We start from the raw sequence: 27,737 nt of genomic DNA, 5'->3' as shown, positions 1-27,737 counted from the left end.
TTGTGCTGGCTGTATGTGTGTGGAGTGTGTGACCGATACCACTTTGTACTGTGATTTTGGGGGACCTGAAATACCTTTGGGAAGGCTGGGTAAATGGGAATCCCTCATCAGACGCCATTATCCAACACTTTCCATGAATCTGCAGCTTTTTTGCTCACTGGAATCAGAAATTGTTTGTGGTTCTGGTTTGGTAGATGTTGGCCAGTGGAGCTTAATGGAAGATGGAGTTTCTGGTTTATTTGCCCCCTCTAATGTCTAAGTCACACTGTGCCTATTTGAGATACAGGTCATTGCAACGTTGTGTGGACAAAATGCTCCAGCCCCCAGTCTTAAAGACTCAGAGCAGGAGATAGCCAATAGCTGGACATCTTGGTGCAGGAAGAAGCCTGAATGTCCAAATATGTGGACCTCTATTCACTCAAAATCTTCTACTGGGTGGATACACATATGGAAAGGGATGGCAATGTCTGACGCAGGTTCGGCACCGACGGAACTGACTGAGAGAAAAGAAAAAGGTCTATTTTTTAAGCACTGATTTTAGAGAAATCTAGGAATTTACTAGCAATTCTGCAAACACAACGTATAGATGAAATCAGAGTCTCTATCGTTGAAGATTAAGTTGTATTTGTCATGACAGGTATGCTTTAACCCCTCTAGGACCAAACTTCTGGAATAAAAGGGAATCATGACATGTCACATATGTCATGTGTCATTAAGGGGTTAAAAGCAAAACTGGGAAATACAAACATAAGATTTAGAGCCGAATTCCCAAATGGCATACGCAGCAACTTTTTTTTTTGTATAGAACTATACTATATCAGGTGTTTTAGGGCATGTTCACATATTGTGTTTGAATCGTATAATTTTAACATATATTCAAGCACTGTCTGGGAATCATGGGAGTGTAATAATACACAAGTAGCCACCCTTGTTAAACCAGCACACATGTTAGGAAAAAAATAAAAATAATAATGATTAAAAAAAAAAAAAAATAACACACACAAATAGAATTGAAATAGTGAGCACAATGTTAGACCACAAGCCATGCTATAAACTACAATTATTTTTTTTTGTCTTTTCTTACTTAGAAATAAAACTCATTTTAAAAGTTAATTTGTTTCTAACCTAGAGAGTAAACAGAGCAAAATGTACACATACTTCTATTTAACATTTTTATACTTTGACATAATATCTTCTAACTGAAATTACCTTACGGTTCACTATCATAATGGCTTCAGTAATTTGCCTTCACACATAAGACTATTTTCTGAAAAGATGGCTGCAGTAATAACCAGTAAGTGAAGAATGCAAGAGAAAATTGCTTTTTCACTCTTTATCTATATTGTAAGAATCTACAAGGTTCTGCTTGCTCCGTAAAGCAACACATCAAAAAGGTGCAGGTAAAGAACAGCAAATTAATACACAGTGAATAGCTAACAGCAGTAAAAAAATAAAAAAAATAAAAAATAATAAAAGTGATCTTTTTTAAGCTCAATTGCAACTAAGTGGTCATGCTGGGGATTATTTATAACTACATTGCTTTCAATAATAAAATGTCCCCGTTTCACATTTGCCTGCAGCTGATGGCCACATTCATTTATTATATTTTTGGGTTTAAGGGGGAAAAATGCTTAAGCAGGAGGAAAGCATTCACCTGCAGAGTATACAATGAATCAGCTATAGCTCCAAGCTAGCTTTACTACCAGAGCTTCTCTTCTACTTATTATATACTACATTTTCTGGTTTTGTGAATTACATTTCACAAAACATTAGAAATCAGTAACTTGAAAGAAAGAAAAAAAATAAAGTTTACGAAGAAGGAAACGCATAAATAAGTATCTCAAAAGATGGCAAAACCATGATAAGGTTTTAAAAAAGAAAAAGAAGAAAGAAGTGCAATATAAAGCAATTTCTGAAAGGTTATTTAGCTATGACTACAGTGATCAAATAACTCCCCCACGTGGCTACAAATAGAAGTTCACCTATTCAGTAATGTATCAGGCATGCAGAACAAAAATGTTTAGCCTAAATCAATGACATTGGGAGAAAATAAATCCTGAATTAGATCTATAAATGAATAATGTTGTACAATTGTAATATATGCAGTGAATTCAAAGACAAAGACTTTTAAACATGGTATTATTGTGCTCTAGATCTGTGACAGTATTTCACACATAATAACAGAATTATAGGCCTGTATTATACCATCATAAAGCTAAGGTTACTGCAAAACGATGGGACAAATATTGTGTTAAAGGTCACTCTAAACACTAAAAAACACCAAATCTTAAAGTGTGCCTGTCCCCGTCAGGGTACTTTGTAGAATTTGCAAAGACCCTCCACCCCAACGGTTACATCAGTGCTGGGGGTCCGGTGAGTTCTACAGTGGCGCCATCTTCTTCAGGCGGGTCCCTCTTCAGTCACTAGCAGAATACAAGCGGCTCTGCTCGTGGTGCCACGTCTAATTTTCAGTACATATTGCGGATCAGAGCTGGATTTTAGAGACTAGGGATTACTAGATTTACTGCCTCCTTTTATTTAAGCATTTCTTTTTATTCACCACTCAGGTTTTCCCCTCTTTATTTAGAGCAGGGATAATTGGTTTTAGCAGATAAATTGCCTGCTCAGTATTTATGCACAGGTGCCCTCGAAAGCACGATAGGGCTATCTAGACTTTGATGTTCCACTGCTATATATTTATATATGTGTTTACTTCATGGTATTCCCTGCACGATTCAGTCTGTGGCACACTATTATACATAATTTATTGTTTCTATTTGTAAATATTATAGCGTTAAAAATAGCCGTCACACCTTGATATCCCTAGAGATAATTGATACATTTTGTTAGTATTACATACTCCCTCCCCTGCAGATTGCTACTTTTTTTGAGTTTGTTTCTTTGATAGACATATTTATAATACACATTAGTTGTGAGAAAGGCGGGTAAGGGAATGGAGTATGTACTTTTCCTTACTATTTTAAAAGATTACTTATTTGGTTTTAGACTCATATCGCTTTGGCAATTGTAAATCGTATTAATGAAAAAGTAATATTTTATTTTCTACGATAAGTTTCTCTTCCCTATTATTTTCTTGGTTTCATTTTGGGGTTCTTTATATTTTCTTTTACAAAATATGTAAAGAAGTCAATTCTCTCTACCAATATGTGAACAGTACTGTTAGAGAAAATCTTAAATTAATCCTCACACCACATGTCTTCTTGATCCCATCCAGGTGCAGACTGAGCACTTGGGCAAATCTGTCATGGAACGAGGGCCCGAGACTCTTGGGGGGCCCGTCTGCCTGCAGTATTGTAATTGCTTAGCTGGGGAGCCCAACAATCTCCTCAGCCAGCCTACACACAGCAAGCGGCCCGCATGGCCTTCTGAGGGCCCCTGTTACTAAAGACGTTTTCCCTTTGGTCAGCTGTGCTATAGTTAGAGGCAGCCCGTTTGTAGCACACTGAGAGACAGCCAAGGGGCCTTCCCAAGGACCCACTAGGCTGCCTCTTAGTGTGCCTGTCTAGTGCAGCAATGCAGATTTTAGCCGGAGAAGAAGTATGTAGGCAGGCAGCCAGCCTGTAACACTGCTCAGGCAGCTTTGTGTGGCTCGTTTCCTCAGGAAGTGACATCATGTGTCAAAGTGCAGGGCGAGCCATGCGGAGCTGCTCAGTGTTACAGGCAGCATGGCCCAGGAAGGAGATATTCAGGCTGAGCATGCTGAGGAGGTTAAGCTGTCTGCAACAGTATACCTACTGGACCACCAAAGGTAAGGCTCACTGAAAACCCAATTTTCCCCTGCAGCCCCTATTACCCTCTGTACATACTACAACTCATATAAACCCCTGATACCACCCTTGCACCCACTACAACCCCTATACCTCTACACCCAACACAACCCCTATTACCCCCTTTACCCACTACAACCCCTATCCCTCCTGTTAACCCACTATAGCTTCTATTACCCCTGTGCCCACTATTACCCCCCTTACCTCATTCCAGCACCATAGCCTCTATTAACCCGGGCCCCACTACAGCCCCTATAACCACTACATGCCCCTGTGTTCACGCACACAGACCTTCTACACATGCATACCTTGGTTCACACACACAAACTGCATGCAGCTATGGTCTTGTATTTACACATACATACAGACCCTCAATACAAATGTCTCTGCATACACACACTGATGCCATGGACATACTAGAAAACCCAACATTTGGAGGCCTGCATACCTCATACAAACGCATTGTCGTGATTCACAAATATTCCATTATACATATTGCCATGCTACAGGATATGGAATTCATTGCCGGAAGAGGTGGTTTTGTCAGAGTCTATACAGATGTTTAAATTGCAATTGGATAAATACTTGAAAAAACAGCAATTTTACTTACCGTAAATTCCTTTTTTCTTTGTATAGTGGCAGTACTCACAAGTGGGATGTTCCTTCCAATCTGGGACAAGAAGCTCCCCCTTCTTACGATTTTTATGGCTGTGCTCCGCCTGCTGCCTCCATAAAGCCCGTAAGTCCTGTCAACACACCAGTAATAAAAAAGAACCAAACGGAGACCGAATAATGCAAATTCATTTAAACCATAACAAAAAGCGGAGGGAAAGCCAGTACTGCCACTATACAAAGAAAAAAGGAATTTACGGTAAGTAAAATTGCTGTTTTTCCCTTCGTATAGTGGCAGTACTCACAAGTGGGATATAGCAAGATCCCTGTAATAAATTAAAGGGTGGGGACTCAGCAGGCCACAGCTTGCAGCACCTTACGCCCAAAAGCAGCCTCAGAAGATGAGAATATGTCCAGCCTATAATGCTTGATAAAAGTATGGAATGAAGACCAAGTAGCCGCCTTGCAGATGTCTTCCGGTGATGCTGCTGCTCTTTCCGCCCAGGAGGTAGCCATCGCCCTAGTGGAATGAGCCTTTAATGGGAGCCTAAGGGGAATCCCTTTGGAGTGATAGGCCAACCTGATGGTATCTGTCAGCCATCTAGCTAATGAGGGTCCAGAGACAGCACTACCCTTACATTTGCCTTGAAAGTAGATGAAGAGATGGTCTGAGGATCTAAACCGTTTTCCGAAGGTAGATTTTCAGGGATCTCCTCACATCTAGGAGATGCCACTTTCTTTCCAAACTTGACGTAGGTGATTGACAAAAGGCCGGCAGAATAATAGGCTGGTTAATCGTAGCCCTCGATATAACCTTAGGCAAAAAAGAAGGCCTGGGATGCAGGACCACTTTTTCTTGATGAAAAATGGTGAACTCCGGAGAAGATGATAGAGCTCGGATTTCACCTATTCTCCTAGCGGAGGTGACCGCCACCAGGAAGGCAGTTTTGAAGTTAAGTAGTCTGATTGGAACTTGAGACAACAGTTCAAACTGTGGTTCACAAAGGGCCTGAAGAACCAGAGACAAATCCCATGTAGGAAAGGGAACTAGCCTGGGAGGCCTCTTCAATCGTATGGACTTAAAAAACCTTCGTACCAGCGTGTTAGAAGAAATGTCACGAACCAGGAAGTGACTAAGTGCAGAAATCTGGCCCTTGAGCGTAGATACCCCTAGGCCGTCTTCAAACCCATCTTGCAAAAAAGAAAGAATTTCCGGGACTGAGGCTTTGGCAGGATCTGAATCCCGGAGCGAACACCAGGTTCTGAACTTCATCCAAACTCTGAAGTAGATTTTTGAAGTGGACGAGCGGACAGATGACAGCAAAACTTCACATAAACGGTCAGAAAGGCCCTGACCTTGGAGGATCATCCTTGCAGCAACCATGCCGTCAGTTGAAACATTGCCAGGGTTTCTTCGGGAAGCTTCACATTCTCTAGAATTTGAGAAGAGACCGGAAGATGCCAACGTGAGATGGTCATGTTCTCCACTTCTGAAAACCAACTTCTGTTCGGCCAGAAGGGCAGGATTGCCAAAATTCTTGCCTTCTCCCATCTTATTTTCTGAACAATCCGTGGTATAAGAGCGAAAGGAGGGAAAGCATAAGCCCTGTCGAAATTCCAAGGGATTGATAGACCGTCTAGGACATCTGGGTAATCTTCCGTATGAAGTGACGCAAATCTTTGCACTTTTCTGTTTCTCCTTGTTGCCAACAAGTCTATCTCTGGCCTGCCGAAGCGAGAAACCAGCTCCCGGAAAACTTCGACTGATAGAGCCCAGTCTGCTTGAGACCAATGTCTTCTGCTGAGGTCGTCTGCAATAATGTTTAGAGACCCTTTGATATGGGTAGCTGATATAGCGAGAAGATTCGCTTGGGCCCAGGCCATTATGCGGTAGCAAAGAACTTGAAGAGCTCTTACCTTCGTGCCCCCTTGGGCGATGATGGGCGATGATTGACCTGAAGGAAATCAGCGCTTCCCAAACCGCTTTCAATTCCCTGAAATTTGAGGAAGCGCATGCCTCTTCTTTGTTCCAAAGACCTTGATGGAATCGAGAACCTAGATGAGCGCCCCAACCCGTCTGGGAGGCATCTGTGGTTAACGTAATCCACCGTTTCTGTGCGAACGACAGGCCCTTTGAGATGTTGTTCAGTTGTCTTTTCACCTCTTCGGATAGGTGGAAGGCAGAGTCCAGATCTTCCTGTTTTCGTGTCCACTGGGAAAGAATGTTCCACTGTAACGGTTTGGATTCTGCTTTTGCCCAGGCTACTGCCGGTATTGTAGCAGTTAGGAGGCCCAGTAACCTCATAGCATCTCTGATTGAGCTTAAATTCTTTTGTAGTTTTGACACGGCTTTGAAAATCCCCACCTGTTTCTTTTTTGGTAGAAAAAGAGAGAGGGACTGCGAATCTATCCGAAGCCCCAAGAAAACTAGACTCCGAGACGGAGTCAATTCGGATTTTTCCAGATTCAGGATCCAACCGTGATCTTTTAAAACCTTCCTTGCAATCTTGAGATGAAGTTCTAGCTGTTGTCCAGACTGAGCTTTCAGGAACCAATCGTCCAGGTATGGAACAATCGCGATACCTTTCAGACGTAAAACTGCTGCTACGGGTGCCAGAATTTTTGTAAAAACTCGAGGAGCTGGGCTGGTGACACGGAGAACCCGAACTGTACACCCACCCTTGGGGTCAGAAAGGTTCTGCACAGCTTTTATACAATTTTTTTGAATTTCGCGCCAAAACACAGTATTGCGCATGCGCAGTAGCGCGATACCGTGTTTGGTGGAACGCAACGCCTCCCAGGCGTGCGTTCCACTGCTGTGCGCATGCGTAAAGCCGAACGAGGAGGACCGCCCGGGAACTCCTCGAGGAACCACATAAATTGTCCTACCTGGTCGCGTTCCGTAACGCTAGACCGGAAGCACTCTGCCACTCAGCTCCCGCCCGGGGAGCTATCGGGCACACACCTCCCCGAACAGCAACCTGTGCTGATCGCACCATCTACACCAGACCGGGGGAACCTGTCCGTCCCGTTTGCCGGGACAAGAAGAACTGGTGTGTTGACAGGACTTACGGGCTTTATGGAGGCAGCAGGCGGAGCACAGCCATAAAAATCGTAAGAAGGGGGAGCTTCTTGTCCCAGATTGGAAGGAACATCCCACTTGTGAGTACTGCCACTATACGAAGGGAAAAACATAACATACAGGGATACAATTTCTAATTAGTGGGCTAATAGCTGCTTGATCCAAGGAGACATCTGACTGCTATTTTGGGGTCAAGAAGGAATTTTTTCCTAGATTGTTGCAAAATTGGAAGCGCTTCAGACTGGGTTTTTTGCCTTCTTTTGGATCAACAGCAAAAGCATATGTGAGGAAGGCTGAACTTGATGGACGCAAGTCTCTTTTCAGCTATGTAACTATGTAACTATGTACACAAACACACATAAATACTACCCTATTAAAAAAAACCACAAAAAAAACATGTATTTAAATATACTCTAAATTCACACATCACAACACTAAACACACACATATAATATAATATATATAATATATTATTTATTTACACCAGGACTCACAGTGAATATACACATAGAAACATACATTCACTTTACATACACATATAAATCAAATATACAGTACATCTATAACATCATATATATTGGTCTGCAAGGGGCCCAGGTTCTAATTTTTCCCGGGGGCCCAGACCACTGTCAGTCCGTCCCTGATCCCATCCCCTCTTACCTTATCCATTCTTTATCCCCTAGCCTGGTCCCAACCCTAATGCATATTTTCAACATGTCTGTCTACTGGCATCTTCCCCAAACATGCATTTGTTAATCAAATCCCACAAAAATGTTGTTATCTCTATCCTTACTACTACTTCTAACTATTATCCCATATCACTACTCTAGTTCACTTCTAAGCTTCTTGAGCGACTTTTCTTTTCTCATCTCACCCACTTTCCCAATACTTACTCTCTCCTTGAGACTCTTCAGTTGGGCTTCCGCTCTCTCCATTCTACTGAAACTGCCCTTGCCAAAGAGACTAATGACTTGATCTCTGCTAAATCTAAAGGTTATTACCTCCCTTCCCTTGACCTTTCTCCTGCCTTCCAGGAACAGGTCACAAGCTGCCTATCTTCCATCACTAACAGTATGTCTTCCTGTTTTCTAGACTTTAATCTTTCCAAAACTGAAGTCGTCATCTTCCCACACCCCCCAAAAAAATAAAAAATAAATAAAAAAATCAGTGGGACACCCAACCCCTCAAGACAGATGTAGTTGCTTTTGACTCCGGTTTTACATTTTCTGTTCACATACAGTCTGCAGCAGAGATAATTTTTTATTTTTTTTATTTCAAACTTACCTTTGCTGCAACTGTGTTTACTGAGATTAAGGAACAAGGAATGGTTACTTTTCAGGAAGTTACATTTCTTTCTATAAGATGCAGATGCAGAATTCTGTAACAAAATTTTACAAAAATAAAGTCCTAAGCTTCCATTTTCAAGATTTTCAATAAGCAGTGTTGGAGGGGACAGAGCTACACAGTGCTGGAGAGAAGACGTTGGGGTAAAACCGTTAATGAACATTTCATGACCTCCTATCAACATTCTTAAAACTGGCTTGGAAAGAAACATACAATTTTCAAGTCGGTTTATAGGAATGGGGAGTCATTGATTGGCTGAGAGCATTGGCTGACCACTCCGCAGTGCCCCTGCCCAGCAGCACTTCTTAAAATTGAAAGTGTGGGGGATGGGGGGGTGGTGAGGAAAGAGTCAAGATCGGCACTGGAGGAAACTTTAATGTTAAACCATTCAAAAATGGTTTAACCCATTGAGGTAGGAGAGCCTCTGAGCACCATAAGAACTTAATTTAGATTTAGTTGTTATGGTGCCTAAACTGTCCCTTAAATATGCTGTATTTCTATGCATGCTCAAATATATATATATATACACTGCGTGCAGAATTATTAGGCAAATGAGTATTTTGACCACATCATCCTCTTTATGCATGTGGTCTTACTCCAAGCTGTATAGGCTCGAAAGCCTACTACCAATTAAGCATATTAGGTGATGTGCATCTCTGTAATGAGAAGGGGTGTGGTCTAATGACATCAACACCCTATATCAGGTGTGCATAATTATTAGGCAACCTCCTTTCCTTTGGCAAAATGGGTCAAAAGAAGGACTTGACAGGCTCAGAAAAGTTAAAAATAGTGAGATATCTTGCAGAGGGATGCAGCACTCTTAAAATTGCAAAGCTTCTGAAGCGTGATCATCGAACAATCAAGCGTTTCATTCAAAATAGTCAACAGGGTCGCAAGAAGCGCGTGGAGAAACCAAGGCGCAAAATAACTGCCCATGAACTGAGAAAAGTCAAGCGTGCAGCTGCCAAGATGCCACTTGCCACCAGTCTGGCCATATTTCAGAGCTGCAACATCACTAGAGTGCCCGAAAGCACAAGGTGTGCAATACTCAGAGACATGGTCAAGGTAAGAGGCTGAAAGACGACCACCACTGAACAAGACACACAAGCTGAAACGTCAAGACTGGGCCAAGAAATATCTCAAGACTGATTTTTCTAAGGTTTTATGGACTGATGAAATGAGAGTGAGTCTTGATGGGCCAGATGGATGGATTGGTAAAGGGCAGAGAGCTCCAGTCTGACTCAGACGCCAGCAAGGTGGAGGTGGAGTACTGGTTTGGGCTGGTATCATCAAAGATGAGCTTGTGGGGCCTTTTCGGGTTGAGGATGGAGTCAAGCTCAACTCCCAGTTTCTGGAAGACACCTTCTTCAAGCAGTGGTACAGGAAGAAGTCTGCATCCTTCAAGAAAAACATGATTTTCATGCAGGACAATGCTCCATCACACGCGTCCAAGTACTCCACAGCGTGGCTGGCAAGAAAGGGTATAAAAGAAGAAAATCTAATGACATGGCCTCCTTGTTCACCTGATCTGAACCCCATTGAGAACCTGTGGTCCATCATCAAATGTGAGATTTACAAGGAGGGAAAACAGTACACCTCTCTGAACAGTGTCTGGGAGGCTGTGGTTGCTGCTGCACGCAATGTTGATGGTGAACAGATCAAAACACTGACAGAATCCATGGATGGCAGGCTTTTGAGTGTCCTTGCAAAGAAAGGTGGCTATATTGGTCACTGATTTGTTTTTGTTATGTTTTTGAATGTCAGAAATGTATATTTGTGAATGTTGAGATGTTATATTGGTTTCACTGGTAAAACTAAATAATTGAAATGGGTATATATTTGTTTTTTGTTAAGTTGCCTAATAATTATGCACAGTAATAGTCACCTGCACACACAGATATCCCCCTAAAATAGCTATAACTAAAAACAAACTAAAAACTACTTCCAAAAATATTCAGCTTTGATATTAATGAGTTTTTTGGGTTCATTGAGAACATGGTTGTTGTTCAATAATAAAATTAATCCTCAAAAATACAACTTGCCTAATAATTCTGCACTCCCTGTAGAGCTGTTATTTAAAATGAATAAATGTTTTGCAGAATGCTTCACCATAAGGTTCCTATTTTAACCACACCCCCTCACTTCAGAAAAATACATACTTATTAAATAGTATGCACATCGCTCAGCCATGAGTACTGAATGATCTGATCAACCAAGCCATCTGCATTAGGATAGGACACCAGGGACATCACTAGCAGTCTGAAGTTTTTCTGACTGTCTGCAGCCAGATTGTGAATTAAAAGCTGCTCACTCAGTGGGTTGGAGCTGAGACTGTGTGCATACCATTGTTAAGGAAGTGTTTCTGGCATTTGGGGGTGTGGCTAAAAAGGCAGGCTTATGATGCAGAATTCTACAAAACATTTATTTATTTTGCGAAAAAACTATAAAGATTTGAGCATCAAAAAAATATATATAATATTAATAAGGCCAAAATCGAATAAAATGCATTAAAGTTAAAAATGCTCGTTTTACTGGCTCTATAGGGTCTCTAGGACCCCCCCACCCTTAGGGTTCCCCTCCTGCCAGGCTCTAGGGTGAGGAAGGGGTTAAACACATACCTTTTCTCCACCGCCGGGCTCCCTCTGCGCTAGGGACTCTCCGCCTCCTTTCCCAGTCACCGGCTGAATGCGCATGCGCGGCACGAGCCGCGCACACATTCAGCCAGTCTATAGGAAAGCATTCTCAATGCTTTCCTATGGACGCTGGCGTCTTCTCACTGTGAAAATCACAGTGAGAAGCGCGGAAGCATCTCTAGCGGCTGTCAATGAGACAGCCACTAGAGGCTGGATTAACCCAAAGGTAAACATAGCAGTTTCTCTGAAACTGCTACGTTTACAGCAGAAAGGGTTAATCCTAGATGGACCTGGCACCCAGACCACTTCATTGAGCTGAAGTGGTCTGGGTGCCTATAGTGGTCCTTTAAAGCACTTTGCTTCCAGAGCTGTAATTTCACGTCTTTTTTCTATGCATGTTGGGAGTCTGTTGTCAGCACAGACAGCATGTTGGTGACAAACAACCAATGGCGGCACAGCCCCTTCTATGCTGCCCAAATCTGCCCTCAGCCTGTCCTCCTGGACATTAGCCCTATTTCGGCAAGGAGGAGTAAGACCTTGGCCTTGGGATTGGCAGTGGGCTTGTAGGTAAGGTATTTTGATTTATTTTTACTTCTTTGTTAGGGGACGGAGGGGGTGTGGGTAGACAGGAAAGCTTCCTAAAACCAAAACAGTGTTTTATTAAAACACTATTTTTGGATGGAACAACTCTTTAAATGGAACACTATAGTCACCAGAACAACTACAGTTTAATGTAGTTGTTCTGACGAGTATAATCATTATATGCAAGCATTTTAATGCAAACACTGCCTTTCAAGTGGCCACTCCTCAGATGGCCACTGGAGGTGCTCTGCATGGGGACACTGAATTTTCCTCTTAGAGATGCATTGATTCAATGCATCTCTGAGGAGGTGCTGATTGGCCAAAATGGCATTTGTCCCCCGCCCCCTTGTCGATTTTAGCCAATCCAATGTTTTCCCAATGGGAAAACATTGGATTTGCTAAAAATATGCAATTCTGTTGAAGTCACAAAGGGGGCAGGACCAGCGCCAGCGGACCAGATGGGCGCTGGAAATAAGGTGAGTTTTATTAACTTTTAAGGGGGCAAGCCACCTAAATGGTGTGTTTTGCACTATAGGGTCAGGAATACATGTTTGTCTTCCTGACCCTATAGTGTTCCTTTAATTAGCAAAGCTTGGGTTTCAATAAACTAGGACTATATATTTAACATTATCACTCTTAGAAATAGACTGTCAAGTAGCTGGTGCTAATCAAACAGGGGCTTTCTGTTAGCAGCATTACAATTAGATTGCTTATTACTTTGAATATCCGATACTATTTATAGAGATCTGAATTCTTCTAAAGACGTTAACTCGATAATAATAGAATATTGATTTGAATGGATTCCATTTACATATCTAATTTTTAATCTGTTTACAGGATATAATAGCAGCTGATTTATAGACCTTCACTAAACATAATTCTCGTGCCATAATCCAAAAATCTGTATCTAGACGACGGACCCACAGATAACTATCTGTACCAAACCAAAGGTCAGTGATCCAATAAGAGATGCAGAATAAGCAAAACATTAGAGCTCAACACCCTATTTCCAGCAGGGATTGACCCCATGTCCCTCACAGCATCCATACATATGTTCAAGTTCAAAGTAGACTAGTCAATGTCAGGTAAACCAAAGGTCACAACAAGATAATCAATGGTAGAAGGTCCAAAAGCTACGCTTGGTTACAGACAGGACGTAGGTAGGAAAACACAGAATGTGAAGTGCAGTTAAAGCATTGAAAGGTTTACAACTATCTCCCTTTTTACGTAAACATGCTGAACAACCTTTTGCCTGAATTAAATTGGAGTTTGATCTCCATAAGGCTGAATGAATTGAATAATACATACACTTTACTAAAGTGAATGCAGCTTGGCAATTTATACATATATATCCTGATAAAACAGATTGCAACCATGTAATCTGTGTTTTACTCCTAAAATTAGATTAATTTAAGGACAAAGTAGCTGAACTGGAAGCATTGGTGACTTAGAGAATTTTTACGGTTCAGCCAATATGACCTTCAACTTTATACTCATTTTTAATTCTCACTTTAGTGACTAACCCTGTGTGTCTTTTGCTGAAGATCTTAAAGTTTCTACTATAAATCCACAAACTGTAACACAACATAAGAGCCCCACTTTAATCCTAATTAACTGCTCAAAGTTTACACTAGCCCTCTCACCAAAGGAAATACCTGTAGTTCATGCTACACCTTTAGCTAGCAAATCTTATACTATCGGGGGGAAGGCATTGACTGATGCTATGGAGAAAAACGGCCATGAACGGGAATCACACTGGAGAGGGAGGAGAACATAGAGTGACTGTGGTAGGTGTTAACATTTCAAAAAGAAGCAAATATATCATTAATTTACATGATAATCATGATCATTTTTATTTCTGTTTTGGCAAATTTTGCATGACAGGTTAAATCACACCCTGCATATAGCATCAAACACTTTTTGAGATACTGTAAATTACTGGATGTGTGGTCGTTAAACATCCATGTTTCACTACTGATTTTCTCCCTAAAGGAGAGGGAGCTCAATTCACTCATTTAATTTTCTATTTCTTTGAAATGTGACAGTGTGAATTCTGGTAGAGGCAAAGTGCAACAGAAAAACAAAATATTTTGAAAGATTTAAGTGGACACTTGGCACCATAACCACTACATTTTATGATACTAGGAAACAATTAATGCAGTCCTTTGTCTATCAGGGTCTGAGAAAAACTGGAAGAATTCCTAGCACGAAAAGTCCTCCTTCTTTTAACTTTAATTGTCATTACAATGAGCAATCACATTTCATCATTAAACTTCCATGTTCTTGTACTAAATAAGTACATAATGTGACAGGCTCAAACACCTGAGAACAACACTTTCAGGGTCCCTGGACGGATACAGACAGCCAAGTGATGCCAAGGTAGCCAGCTATGATTTGAATGTTAAAAAAAAACAAAAAAAATAAAATAAAAACCTGCAGCTTAAAGTCCTAAACTCATGGTTCAATAGGAAGAAATACAATTACAATAAGTTGAAGCCATTATAGTACATGAGGTGACCCTTAAAAAAATGTTATACTTGTATTGTCAGTCTAAGCTTTTGCATAATAGCATGCCAAACTAGAAGCTTCAGGCAATTCTTTAAGCGGCAAGATTCTCATAAACTCTCTGCACCTTCATCTGCTTGAAAGCATTTCTGTTGTATCAAAATGATACCGTGGACAATAAATCACTAAGAAAGAGCACAGCTAGTTCGAACACAGAATCATGCTGAGTGAGTAGTCAAAAATACAAATGCTGGATAGCTAGGGTTAATTAAAATCTCTATCATATAGAATCCTGCTGTTCACAGTTATGTGAAAAATTATGAGCGCTGTTGATGCCTATAAAAATTCCATAAGCTAATTTTGAACAGGTCATTTAAAAATGTAACACACTATTTGAAGCAGGGATGAAGGGAATCATCCTTTAGTATATTGCTATATGTGATTAAGGATATTCAGAGAGATGAACACTGGTCTAAAAAAAAAAAAAAGAGTTTGGAATTATAGTGCCCACAAGTGGAGTACTAGACACTCAACTTTAGAGCACGTAACATGAAATCACAGAAAATCACCATCTAGAATTCACTTTCCAGTTAACACATATTGTATTGTACAGCTATTCTGTAAACAAAAAAATAATAAAAAAAAACACATTCTAACTAAACTATATTTCATCCTGGCACCTCATGCAAAGCTGATAACACTCGCGTGTCATTACTGAAGGGAAATCTGTTGCTCTTTTCCCCCCTTAACCAGTTCAGTTGTTGTGGAGTGAATTTGCACTTACCTGCATTTATTTATTCAATTCTTGGTTTCAGTCCTCTCGCCAAGTCTAGGGATGGCAATTTCCATAAGTTCTAACCGTTTAACCAGTGTTAATTTTGTCGACTAACAATGTTAGTCAAAGTTTTATTTTTGGTTATGTTTCAGTGATACAAAGAACAATGCTGGGCATTATAAGACAGATAAGTAGTTTACACAATACCCTGTCTAAAATCAGAGTGCTCCTAGCTAATTCAGGGAAGTCAAGCGTCTCTAATAGAAAATGCAGAAACCATTTTGTGTACCTTCTAGCTATAGTGTACCTACTTAAAAGGACACTATAGTCACCAAAACAACTTTAGTTTAGACCGAGGACCTGACACCAGGAGGGGGCCGGCGGCTTGCCCGGTATGCCGCCGGGTGCGAGGCCCCTCCTGGCTGCCCGGCCAGCCACCGATGACACCGGTCTGTAGCTCCGCAGTGAGCAGAGCTGCAGACCATGTGTCTTGCGAAAACCGGCCAATCAGAGCGTTGCCGCGGGTTACCATGGCAACGCTCTGACATCTCGCGAGATTACATGGTCTGCAGCTCTGCAGAGAAGCAGACCGGAAGCAATGGCCACCGGACCACCAGGGAGCCCACTGGACCACCAGGGAGTAAAGGTAGGCTTTCTCTCACCACCCTCAGCCTCACTACCCCCCACCACCCTCAGCCTCACTACCCCCCCCACCACCCTCAGCCTCACTACCCCCACACCACCCTCAGCCTCACCCCACACCACCCTCAGCCTCACTACCCCCACACCACCCTCAGCATCACCACCCCCCACACCACATTCAGCCTCACCACCCCCCACACCACATTCAGCCTCACCACCCCCCACACCACATTCAGCCTCACTACCCACCACACCTCAGCCTCACTACCCACCACACCTCAGCCTCAGCCTCACTACCCCCACACCACCCTCAGCCTCACCCCACACCACCCTCAGCCTCACCCCACACCACCCTCAGCCTCACTACCCCCACACCACCACCCCCACACCACCCTCAGCATCACCACCCCCCACACCACATTCAGCCTCACCACCCCCCACACCACATTCAGCCTCACCACCCCCCACACCACATTCAGCCTCACTACCCACCACACCTCAGCCTCACTACCCACCACACCTCAGCCTCACTACCCACCACACCACCCTCAGCCTCACTACCCTCAGCCTCACCACCCCCACACCACCCCCACACCACCCTCACACCACCCTCAGCATCACCACCCCCACACCACCCTCAGCCTCACCACCCTCACACCACCCTCAGCCTCACCACCCTCACACCACCCTCAGCATCACCACCCCCACACCACCCTCAGCATCACCACCCCCACACCACCCTCAGCCTCACCACCCCCACACCACCCTCAGCCTCACCACCCCCACACCACCCTCAGCCTCACCACCCCCACACCACCCTCAGCCTCACTACCCACCACACCACCCTCAGCACCCACCACACCACCCTCAGCCTCACTACCCACCACACCACCCTCAGCACCCACCACACCACCCTCAGCCTCACTACCCACCACACCACCCTCACTACCCCCCACACCACCCTCAGCCTCACTACCCACCACACCACCCTCACTACCCCCCACACCACCCTCAGCCTCACTACCCCCCACACCACCCTCAGCCTCACTACCCCCCACACCACCCTCAGCCTCACTACCCCCACACCACCCTCAGCCTCACTACCCCCACACCACCCTCAGCCTCACTATCCCCCACACCACCCCCACACCACCCTCAGCCTCACTACCCCCCACAGCACATTCAGCCTCACTACCCCCCACACCACATTCAGCCTCACTACCCCCCACACCACATTCAGCCTCACTACCCCCCACACCACCCTCAGCCTCACCCTCACCACACCACTCTCAGCCTCACCCCCACCACACCACTCTCAGCATCACCCCCACCACACCACTCTCAGCATCACCCCACCACACCACTCTCAGCCTCACCCCCACCACCCTCACTACCCCCCATCAGCCTCACTACCCCCCCATCAGCCTCACTACCCCCCATCAGCCTCACTACCCCCCATCAGCCTCACTACCCCCCATCAGCCTCACTACCCCCCACACCACACTCAGCATCACCACCCTCAGCCTTACTACCCCCCACACCACCCCACACCACCCTCAGCCTCACTACCCCCACACCACCCACAGCCTCACTACCCCCACACCACCCTCAGCCTCACTACCCCCACACCACCCACAGCCTCACTACCCCCACACCACCCACAGCCTCACTACCCCCACACCACCCACAGCCTCACTACCCCCACACCACCCACAGCCTCACTACCCCCACACCACCCTCAGCCTCACTACCCCCCACACCACCCTCAGCCTCACTACCCCCCACACCACCCTCAGCCTCACTACCCCCCACACCACCCTCAGCCTCACTACCCCCCACACCACCCTCACTACCCCCCACACCACCCTCACTACCCCCCACACCACCCTCAGCATCACTACCCCCCACACCACCCTCAGCATCACTACCCCCCACACCACCCTCAGCCTCACCACCCCCCACACCACCCTCAGCCTCACCACCCCCCACACCACCCTCAGCCTCACCACCCCCCACACCACCCTCAGCCTCACTACCCCCCACACCACCCTCAGCCTCACTACCCCCCACACCACCCTCAGCCTCACTACCCCCCACACCACCCTCAGCCTCACTACCCCCCACACCACCCTCAGCCTCACTACCCCCCACACCACCCTCAGCCTCACTACCCCCCACACCACCCTCAGCCTCACTACCCCCCACACCACCCTCAGCCTCACTACCCCCCACACCACCCTCAGCCTCACTACCCCCCACACCACCCTCAGCCTCACTACCCCCCACACCACCCTCAGCCTCACTACCCCCCACACCACCCTCAGCCTCACTACCCCCCACACCACCCTCAGCCTCACTACCCCCCACACCACCCTCAGCCTCACTACCCCCCACACCACCCTCAGCCTCACTACCCCCCACACCACCCTCAGCCTCACTACCCCCCACACCACCCTCAGCCTCACTACCCCCCACACCACCCTCAGCCTCACTACCCCCCACACCACCCTCAGCCTCACTACCCCCCACACCACCCTCAGCCTCACTACCCCCCACACCACCCTCAGCCTCACCACCCCCCACACCACCCTCAGCCTCACCACCCCCACACCACCCTCAGCCTCACCACCCACAACCACCCTCAGCCTCACTGACCCCCACACCACCCTCAGCCTCACCCCCCACCACCCTTAGCCTCACCCCCCACCACCCTCAGCATCAACCCTCACCTCCCCACCACCCTCAGCCTCACCACCCCCACCACCCTCAGCATCTCCCCACCACCCTCAGCATCAACCCTCACCTCCCCACCACCCTCAGCCTCACCACCCCCACCACCACCACCCTCAGCATCCCCCCCCCCACCCTCAGCATCCCCCCCTTCTCACATCAACCCCCCCTTCTCACATTACCCCCCCCTCACTCTCACATTACCATCACCCCTCTCACATCACCACCTCCCTGTCACCATCACCCCCCCCCCCCATACACACAACACACTTCAAGCAGCTATCCCATACACATAGCAAACATGCTCACAGAGACATACATTCAAACACAAGGATACTCTGTCAGACACACTCTCAGGCACACACACAGGTAAACTGTGCATCAATGTGTATATGTGACACTTTTTTGTTAGTGGGGCCTCATGTTTGAGTTTTGCCTAAGGCCTCATAAAGTCTAGAGCCGCCTCTGGTGTGAGTCACAGCCAGGGGAGCTGTGACTAATGCTGCATAGACAGAAACAAAAGGGATTTAACTCCTAAATTGCAGAGATTTGAGCAGTGATCTATACACTAAAACTGCTTCCTTAAGCTAAAGTTGTTTTGGTGACTTTAGTGTCACTTTAAGGTCCTCTACAGATAACTGCATATGAAGAGGAGAGTCTCTCCAGAAACCTCAGGTTTCAAAAGGAATGGCAACAGAGTGAAAATCTATAGCATATTACTAGCAAATTAGGATGAGGAAAACTAACGTGTAGTATGTGTATTATTGCTAAGCTGCACATAAAGATGTTAACCTGCATTTGTCAAAGCATTATTTCTCTCTGAAGATAATGGCTTCATTGTAAATTTTTAAGGACCATTAAAGTCACCGAGGCCACTTCATATGAATTAAGTTGCCTCTTTGCAGTGGTTCTATCAATTTAACGATTCAAGACAAAAGATTGCATTATAGCAGAAACAGGAATGTTTATCATAAAGGGTTAAACACAACTCCAATTACATCTCCAGTGGTTGAACTGACAGCCACAGGAGATGTAATTTGAGGTTGTAGCCGCCATAGGAAACCATATAGTTAATGCAGGTGCAGTGCTCACATTAGATTGGACCATTACAGAAGAGGCCATGTTTCCTCCATGATATGGCAGGAAGAGGAGGGGTAAGCAGTGAAAAAAGGTAAGTAAAAAAGCTTTATTTTATTATTTTCATGGCACACATCGAGGGTGTGACCTATATAACTAGGGAGAGAGACACCAAAGTGTTGGAACGCAGGTTTGTATTCCTAATGCTTTAGTTTACTTCAATCTATTTCAAGATTGTTCATAATAATTTTGACCACTAGGGGTCACTATAGGTAAAAAATAAAAATAAACTAAATTGCACATGCAATACATTAATATGGCATTTATTAAAGGTATAACAAAAATTTTAAAAAGTACATTGCACGTTTGTTAAAATGGCTGTACACTGCTGTAATCTATACATTTGCTCGTAGTTCTGCTAGCACAATGTATAAATGAGCATTAATATTTTTTGTTAAATTTAGCCTAGGATGTGTACCAAGGCAGGTACAATTTAAAGACTTGGGAGATAACATTACAAGCCAATTTAGTCCAGTTACAGGTAGAGTATATATTGCAAATGATGAGAAATAGAAGCATTGTTTTATTTTTCCTCTTCTCTGTACGCTTTATCTAAATTTAGAGCCAGGTTTAAAAAACAGATTATAATAGGGGTGCACAACAGCTTGTGAATACATGACCACCACCTGCGGCCCAGCAGTTTAGAAAATTTCACAGTGACAACTGTGCAGGTTGTCACTGTGCCAAAGGAAGTTGTATCACCGCAGTCAGCCAATGAAAATGCACCAACATGAAGCAGATATGTGAAACCTGGCAATATGTCTCTTCCTCAACTTTACAGCTCTGCATGGTGTGTGAAGTAGGAGAGGAAGGGAAAGGAGATGACCTCACCTTCTCTGCTTTCACCTCACACGCAGAGCAGCATGTATGGATGGATGGTGGGAAGGCGAGTACCTGTCTGGCACAGAAAGCAGGCGACTTCCTGGTATGCAGCTAGGGGCTTGATTGTGAGAAGGGCATACGCACAGGGTAAAGGAGTAATAGGGAGAGACACATGGCATGGATGATACTGAATTGAGCCTGAAGGGGTTCGGGGAGGGCATGTGTACGGGAAGCTCCAGGGGCTGAAAAGGACCAACACAAACAGGATGATGGGTGCTGTGAGGGACAGCTTCAAGCAAGCAAAACCCACCAAAAATGCAAAGACCCCCAAAAAGTGACTGATTCGCTTTAATCAGTGAGTTGATAAATCTGAATATTTAGTAGTGAAAAGTAAACATAGAGTGTCCTAAACATTACACATGTAGCAGCATATACAGGTAACACAAAACTCATGTTTCCAATAATACATTTGCTTTCATCTTGACAACATAAATTTACTCTACACGTTTTAAAACGTCTTTTTTGTTTTTTGATTTTCTTTGTTGCTTTTTTGTCTAATGAACATTTGTCAATAATACTTTTGAATAGTGTAGCAGAACTTTGTTACACACAGTTAATAGGCTCTCTATGAGGCATTGTATTCTGGAAATACCCATATTCCAACAAGGGTTTCTTTTGGTATATTAAAAAGGGACAATTGTCCTTCCTACCAGATCCAAATACATGATTTTTAGTACTGCTGTATAAATGGTAAATTGCAGCTCATTTTGGATGCAGAAAAAGTTGTCATGAACGAATATTTAGCTTTCTAACATGGTGCATTCTATTGCATTAGTAAGTATAAATATTAAATCCAATACTACGCATTTCCCAAGAACAGAGTAAAATAAGAAACTTGATCTGTTAGGCCTTGAAGACAATTTCTTTTGGATATGTGGTACATGTGTAAAGAGCTGTCTGAGAAAATAAAATGTCTCCTAATGTGAGATATGATGTTCCAGTATGTATCTCACAGCTCTTGAAAGACCCTTGCAGAATTAAACCTGTATGAGATGGCCGTGCTATTGTCCATTAAAGGGATATTCTAAGCTACATAAGTCATAGTGCAAAGATTTTTCAGGCTTTGTCCCTCCGATTAGTGTCAAACCGAGAGTGAAAAAGCAGGACTCTCCCGAATCACTCGACCTAGGGTAATGTGGAAGTGAACAGCTGTATTAGTCGTCTAACCTTGGGCACAATGACAGATTAACATCATTCCAATCCAAACTTGGAAGGGTTTCTGGAGAAGTTTATTTCCATATTAGACCCCGCATCAGTGAGACCAGGCATAAGGTGTATGGAAACCACAGATTTTGTGAAACCACTGAAATAGTTTGATATTAAAGATACAATATTGGCGTTGGGAATAAGGTCAATGCTATTCCTAATGCTACAGTGTTCTCCTCTTTATTTGGATTCAGCCCTCCTGAAAAATCTAAATTAAAACTGGTGGAGGGAATAAAAAATATTTTTACTCACCTTTTTTCTCAGAGCCAAAATTGATCTGCCTCCTGTAATGTCTTGCCAACATTTCTAAATGTCAAATTCAATGCTTTCATAGATGAGCCTCCTATCGAAGGTTAACTATAAGAACAGAGTTTGACTTGGTTCTGACAGCGGATGCGCTTCTAGTGGATATCAGGGGGACAGCCACTAAAATGTAAGCATTGTTCTATCTACTAAACATGGCAGGGCTACTTCTAAATACATCTCGACTACATTGAGATGAAGTAGCCTGGGTGCCTTTAGTGGCCCTTTAACTGTGGAGACAATGACCAAATGTTTTTTGCACTATAACCATTACAATGGGCAGTAGTGGTTATGGTATTTAGATCAGACCCTTTTAATGGACAGCAGTGATAGACTAACCCACCCCAGCACACTCAGCCTATCACTGTCACCCTGGTTGGATAAAATTGATCATTTAAATGTTGAAGTGTAAATCTGCATTATCATCATGTTAACTGGACTGGATTTAGTTCTCTGGATGCTATGATAGATAGCACCGTTTTTTGGAACGCTATTTCAAGTCAAACAAAAAAACAAATTGGTGGACAGAACTGAAGCATAAGCATAAAGCAGTATAGGTTATGATATTTAGAGCACCCTTAAAAAGTATCAGGATCACAGCACTGTACAATGGAATGATAGAAAAAGATATTCATGAATGCGATACTAGTCCAGTAACCAACTAGAATAGCTTTAATCAGCAGTTTCTATGTGCACACGTTTCACCATTATTATTTTACTTTTAAAATCTTAGCTTTTTCTTACACTAAAAACAATATATATTATTACGATGTACTAAATATTTTTCATAAACCAATAGAAGTTTTGCGAGACCCCTTTCACTCTGTTCTACAACCAATCTCCAAGCTTTTCGAAGTACTGAGCAAACTAAATAGAAGATCACATGCATAGATTACTGATAGACTTTGATTCTAGAGAGTCTTGTTTATCACTATAAAAACCAAAGTTCACAATGATCACAAACTTTAAACTCAGCCTCTGAAATTTATAGTAGAAAAGGGTCCAACACACATAGCTGACAGCATTCCAACAACACTCAAGCCTTAATAACTTACCAACCACTAAAGCTCCCCTCTCAGCAAATGATAATGCATAGGCTTTTCCAAGACCTAAAATAGGGAATAAAGAATATAATAATAAAAAAGGAGTCTTGTTAGTTATATAGAGCGAGTTATATGTAACAGTTCTAAAGCACAAACTCTATTTGCAAATTATGTCCATGACAATGTTTATTCATTTTGGCATTAGTTTTTTATTCAAAGTGTAGAAATGTGCCATATTGGTATTATGTGGTTGCTTCATGTCATGTACAACACATGGGTGTAATGTGGTAAGGCTGGCGATTGTAGGCACTGCAAATTATTTTGTCTCATACAAGTGGTGTATGTGATATTGTCTTTTAAATAAGTGCTGGATTTCAAGTAGATGTATTGTAAATTACTGACAAGTGCAAATACAAAATAGTGAGGCTCATAATGTCTGGATCCTTTAAAGGAACACTCCAAGCACCATAATCACTAAAGCATCCTGTAGTGATTATGGTGTTGTGAGTGCCCTGGCACCCTCTCAGAGTAAGTAGTCACAGTGTTTTAGTAACAGTTTGACTTCTACCTGGGGTTTACCTTCAGGAGAGCAGGAAGTGCCAGCATAGAAGCCGCTTGTAGCGGCTAAGGCTTAGCTCAGTGCTGAGAGCTTCGGCTGAAAGAAGCACCAGCAGACCCCAAGTAAAAGTCAGGTACTAAACAATTTGACTGCTCACAATGAGAGAGCACACTGATGTGGTTATGGAGCTTTGAATGTCCTTTTAACCCCTTAAGGACCAAACTTCTGGAATAAAAGGGAATTATGACATGTCACACATGTCATGTGTCCTTAAGGGGTTAAATCACACTAAATTGGACAAAATGGCAGTTATTCTTTAAATTAAGTATGTTCTGGAGTAACAATGTATCCATTTAGTTTCAGGCTTTACTATGTAGAAAAATAAAGTGTACAAAAGCAATAAAACTGACATAATTATTGCAAATAAGTGTATGCTCATAACGTGATCAGGAAAGAAAACAAACAAGCATGCACCATCCTAGTTCAAAAACATATTTTTCGACCAATAAAAATACATAGTTATAAGAACACACTTTGGATCTTTAAATTCTATTTTAACTAACCTTTTTGAAAATAGATATTCTTTAAAAACATCATACTGTATTGATTCAGTATACAATATTCAAACAACCCAGCAAAACAGAAAGAGAATAAATAAATGACTTCCAAATCAAACTTTGCTCTTTCTGGACCATCAGTCTACAAGTTGACATTAAGCCGTTTAAATATTAATTTGTTACATGCAAATGTATTCTGGTTATTCAATTATTCTAACCGAACTACTTTTAGTATAGTAGTGATTCTCAGTGTTGTCAGCTAAAGTACTCCTGCATGTCTGAAAAAAAGTCCCAAGAACTCCATCCAGGGTCAGAACAAGGATTTTTACCACCTTGAACAAAAATAAAGTCTATTCAGTTTCTTTACCCATCTTTTCTGCCTTTCTAGTTTCTCTCCCTTCTAATCTCACTTCTTTCTCCAAAAGAATTATTTACTGAAGTCTGAATGGCCGCATACCGAAAGGAGGAAAACCATTTGCTGCTGCACGGAGCCTGCAAAATCCAGATATTGTTGATGGAATTCATCTCTGTCCAAACGGCTAAAATCCTGACTGAATGGATTAAATTCAACTCCATGTCAAACGGTTTAACCTCTCAGGTACCTAGCGCCAGGAACATACTGGCACCATAACAACTTAATTTTTTTGCAAGCTTTTTATGCATTATTTATTTTAAGCAAGAAAAGCATTAGATTCAAATGTATTTACACATATTTGACAGTTGTGTATGAGTGATAATGTAATTGGATTCACTAAGTCTCAAGGTATTCTGAAGGGCAGCATAAATGCAAGTGTCTACCATTGACGTTTTTCTCACTTTTACTTTGAGCACATTATTTGTTATCACTCTTTGTTGGCTGACAGGGGGCTAATGATAGGAATTTAGGGTATTATGCATGGTATGCAAGCCAGCCTTTACATTAGTCTCAGTTTACTGTTTAAGCATTACTTATGTTTAGGCTAGGGTCTATCACACTTAGCCTGTTGTTTTGTACTATTGAAGACAGTTATTTTGTGACTATAGCCATAAACAGGCTCATAGCCTATTGTTTATATAAGGAAACTTATTGGTATGAAATATTTGTAAAGCATAGATTCTCAGCCCTTAAAATGGTCAGTATGGGAGAGAAACACTCCAGACATCATAACCAGAGAAGCTTTAATACTTATTACGTGTTAAACTGTTTGGAAATGGTTTAACACTAGGAGGCAGGATGGCAGCAGGGCACTCCAGGGAGTATAACCACTTCATTCAGATGGCTAAGCTGTCCGGATTGTTCTGTTAAAGAACCACTAGTTTTCACATTTGGCTATACAGTAAAACCCCCGTAAGTATTCAAAATAGAGCAGTTGACAAAATATTTTACAGAGAGAGACCACCGTCACATAACATTTCTTATTATAATTGTTAAATTTATTTTAGTTACTGTTCTTCGTGTCTTATTGTGCTTAATTTATAAGTTAAACTTTGTCGTATGTATACACAAAATGTACAGTATATAGTGTCTGCTACTATCCACGGTTTCAGACTTCCACTGGGGGGAAGCTTGGAACCTAGCGCCAACAGATAGGGGACCCTACCGTACCTTTGCCTACATATACAGATCATACACCTTAAAGGACCACTATAGTGCCAGGAAAACATACTCGTTTTCCTGGCACTATAGTGCCCTGAGGGTGCCCCCACAGTCAGGGTCCTCCTCCCGCCGGGCTCTGGGGAGAGGAAAGGGGTTAAAGTTACCTTTCTCCAGCGCCGGGCGGGGAGCTCTTCTCCTCCGATCCTCCTCTCCTCCCATTCGACTGAATGCGCACGCATTCAGCCAGTCTCATAGGAAAGTATTATCAATGCTTTCCTATGGATGCTTGCGTGCTCTCACTGTGATTTTCACAGTGAGAATCAAGCAAGTGCCTCTAGCAGCTGTCAGTGAGACAGCCACTAGAGGATTTGGAGGCTGGATTAACAAATTTATAAACATAGCAGTTTCGCTGAAACTGCTATGTTTATAAAAAACAATTGGTGGACCCTAGCTGGACCTGGCACCCAGACAACTTAATTAAGCTGAAGTGCTCTGGGTGCCTAGAGTGGTCCTTTAACGGAACTGTAATAGACATCCTTCCAAAAGTGGACCCTTGCTATCGCAAACAATGTAGCCTCTAAGAAATATTCAAATTTAGCTACTTTGCCTAGAAATTTGAACTTCACACTGAATTCCTGACATTTCACGTCTCTTATAAAATAACTGTGAGTAAATTGAGAACCAGCTTTAACCCCTTAAGGACCAAACTTCTGGAATAAAAGGGAATCATGACATGTCACACATGTCATGTGTCCTTAAGGGTTTAAAAATCTAGCCTATTTGGGGGGAAAAAAATAAAAAATCACCAACTGAATGACATCGGATATCCCAGCTTTACAATTCTGGCCAGACTTTTCACAAGTCAATGCTCAAGTCCTCACAACTCAGTGTTTAGTACATAGAAAAATAGGAATGAGTCTAAGTGTCCCTTTAACTGCTGCCCATGTATCTCACCCAAAACACAATCAATGAGTGCATTTTTGCACACATGAATGCTGTATTCACCACAGGTGTGCAGGGATATAGTATGTATACAATACTCACACCATGTGGAATCAGAAAGGTTTAGACTTTTAATTACTTTTTATTATATATATATATATTACACAGCCCCTGGTCAGTGTCTACAGTATCACACAGACATAACTTACACTCAGCCATATGGCAAAGTAATATTCTCCTCTGCCAGTCCCTCACACTTCTTACCTCCCCCTGCCCCAGTCACCAGTACCACCCGGCCATCGAAACGCAAGGTAGAAGGCGCCATCGCAACTGCACCACCAGCAGTAATGACAGCAAATCTCAAAGGGCAACTAACTACAGCCAATAGGCAGGGAAAACAATGCGGCTCAAGCCTCACTCTGACCAAAGCAAGGGGGTGGGGACATGGACATGATTCGTGCTGTGATTGGTCAGGTATCACTGGCGGCCGGGACGTCACTGGTAAGGGGCGTGGCTTTACCGAACGCGGAAGTTCAAGGTTAACCCTCTCATGGTTGCCGCAATGGTCCAGCGTTACCGTGGAAACAGCCCATTGAAGAATTTAGAAAAAAAAAAGCCTCTACGGTGCCGCACTTAGGCCAAAACTATGCTTATGTCAATATTACAGGAAAACTGCTTATTGGAGATCATCTCAACTTTAGATGCATTATGAAGAGAATGTTTTCATGATTGATAAAAGAGAAAATGCCTGCAAATCCAGGCTATTTATTACATATTAAAAGACCAGGGACTGGCTGGGATTTCTCAGACCTGCAAACTAACAAAGTGGGACTTTCCCA

At 43.1% G+C, this 27,737-nt stretch overlaps 1 protein-coding gene across 1 annotated transcript in view; it reads right to left on the bottom strand.

Moving 5' to 3' along the window:
* The window catches only part of HSD17B4 (hydroxysteroid 17-beta dehydrogenase 4), a 223,499-nt gene extending 196,196 nt beyond the window's left edge, over positions 1 to 27,303 (bottom strand). The window contains exons 1-2 of the mRNA XM_063454119.1: positions 27,163 to 27,303; positions 23,277 to 23,330 (exon numbers count right to left, since the gene is read on the bottom strand). Of these exons, the coding sequence (XP_063310189.1) occupies positions 23,277 to 23,330; positions 27,163 to 27,223 (115 nt within the window). The 5' untranslated portion in view covers positions 27,224 to 27,303. The remainder of the gene's footprint in view (positions 1 to 23,276; positions 23,331 to 27,162) is intronic.
* Between the last annotated feature and the right edge of the window lie 434 nt (positions 27,304 to 27,737).

This window comes from Pelobates fuscus, chromosome 5, assembly GCF_036172605.1.
Source record: "Pelobates fuscus isolate aPelFus1 chromosome 5, aPelFus1.pri, whole genome shotgun sequence".
Taxonomy (NCBI): Eukaryota; Metazoa; Chordata; class Amphibia; order Anura; family Pelobatidae; genus Pelobates; species Pelobates fuscus.
The sequence above is the reverse complement of the archived record's forward strand: the minus strand, read 5'-3'. Positions and strand labels throughout refer to the sequence as shown.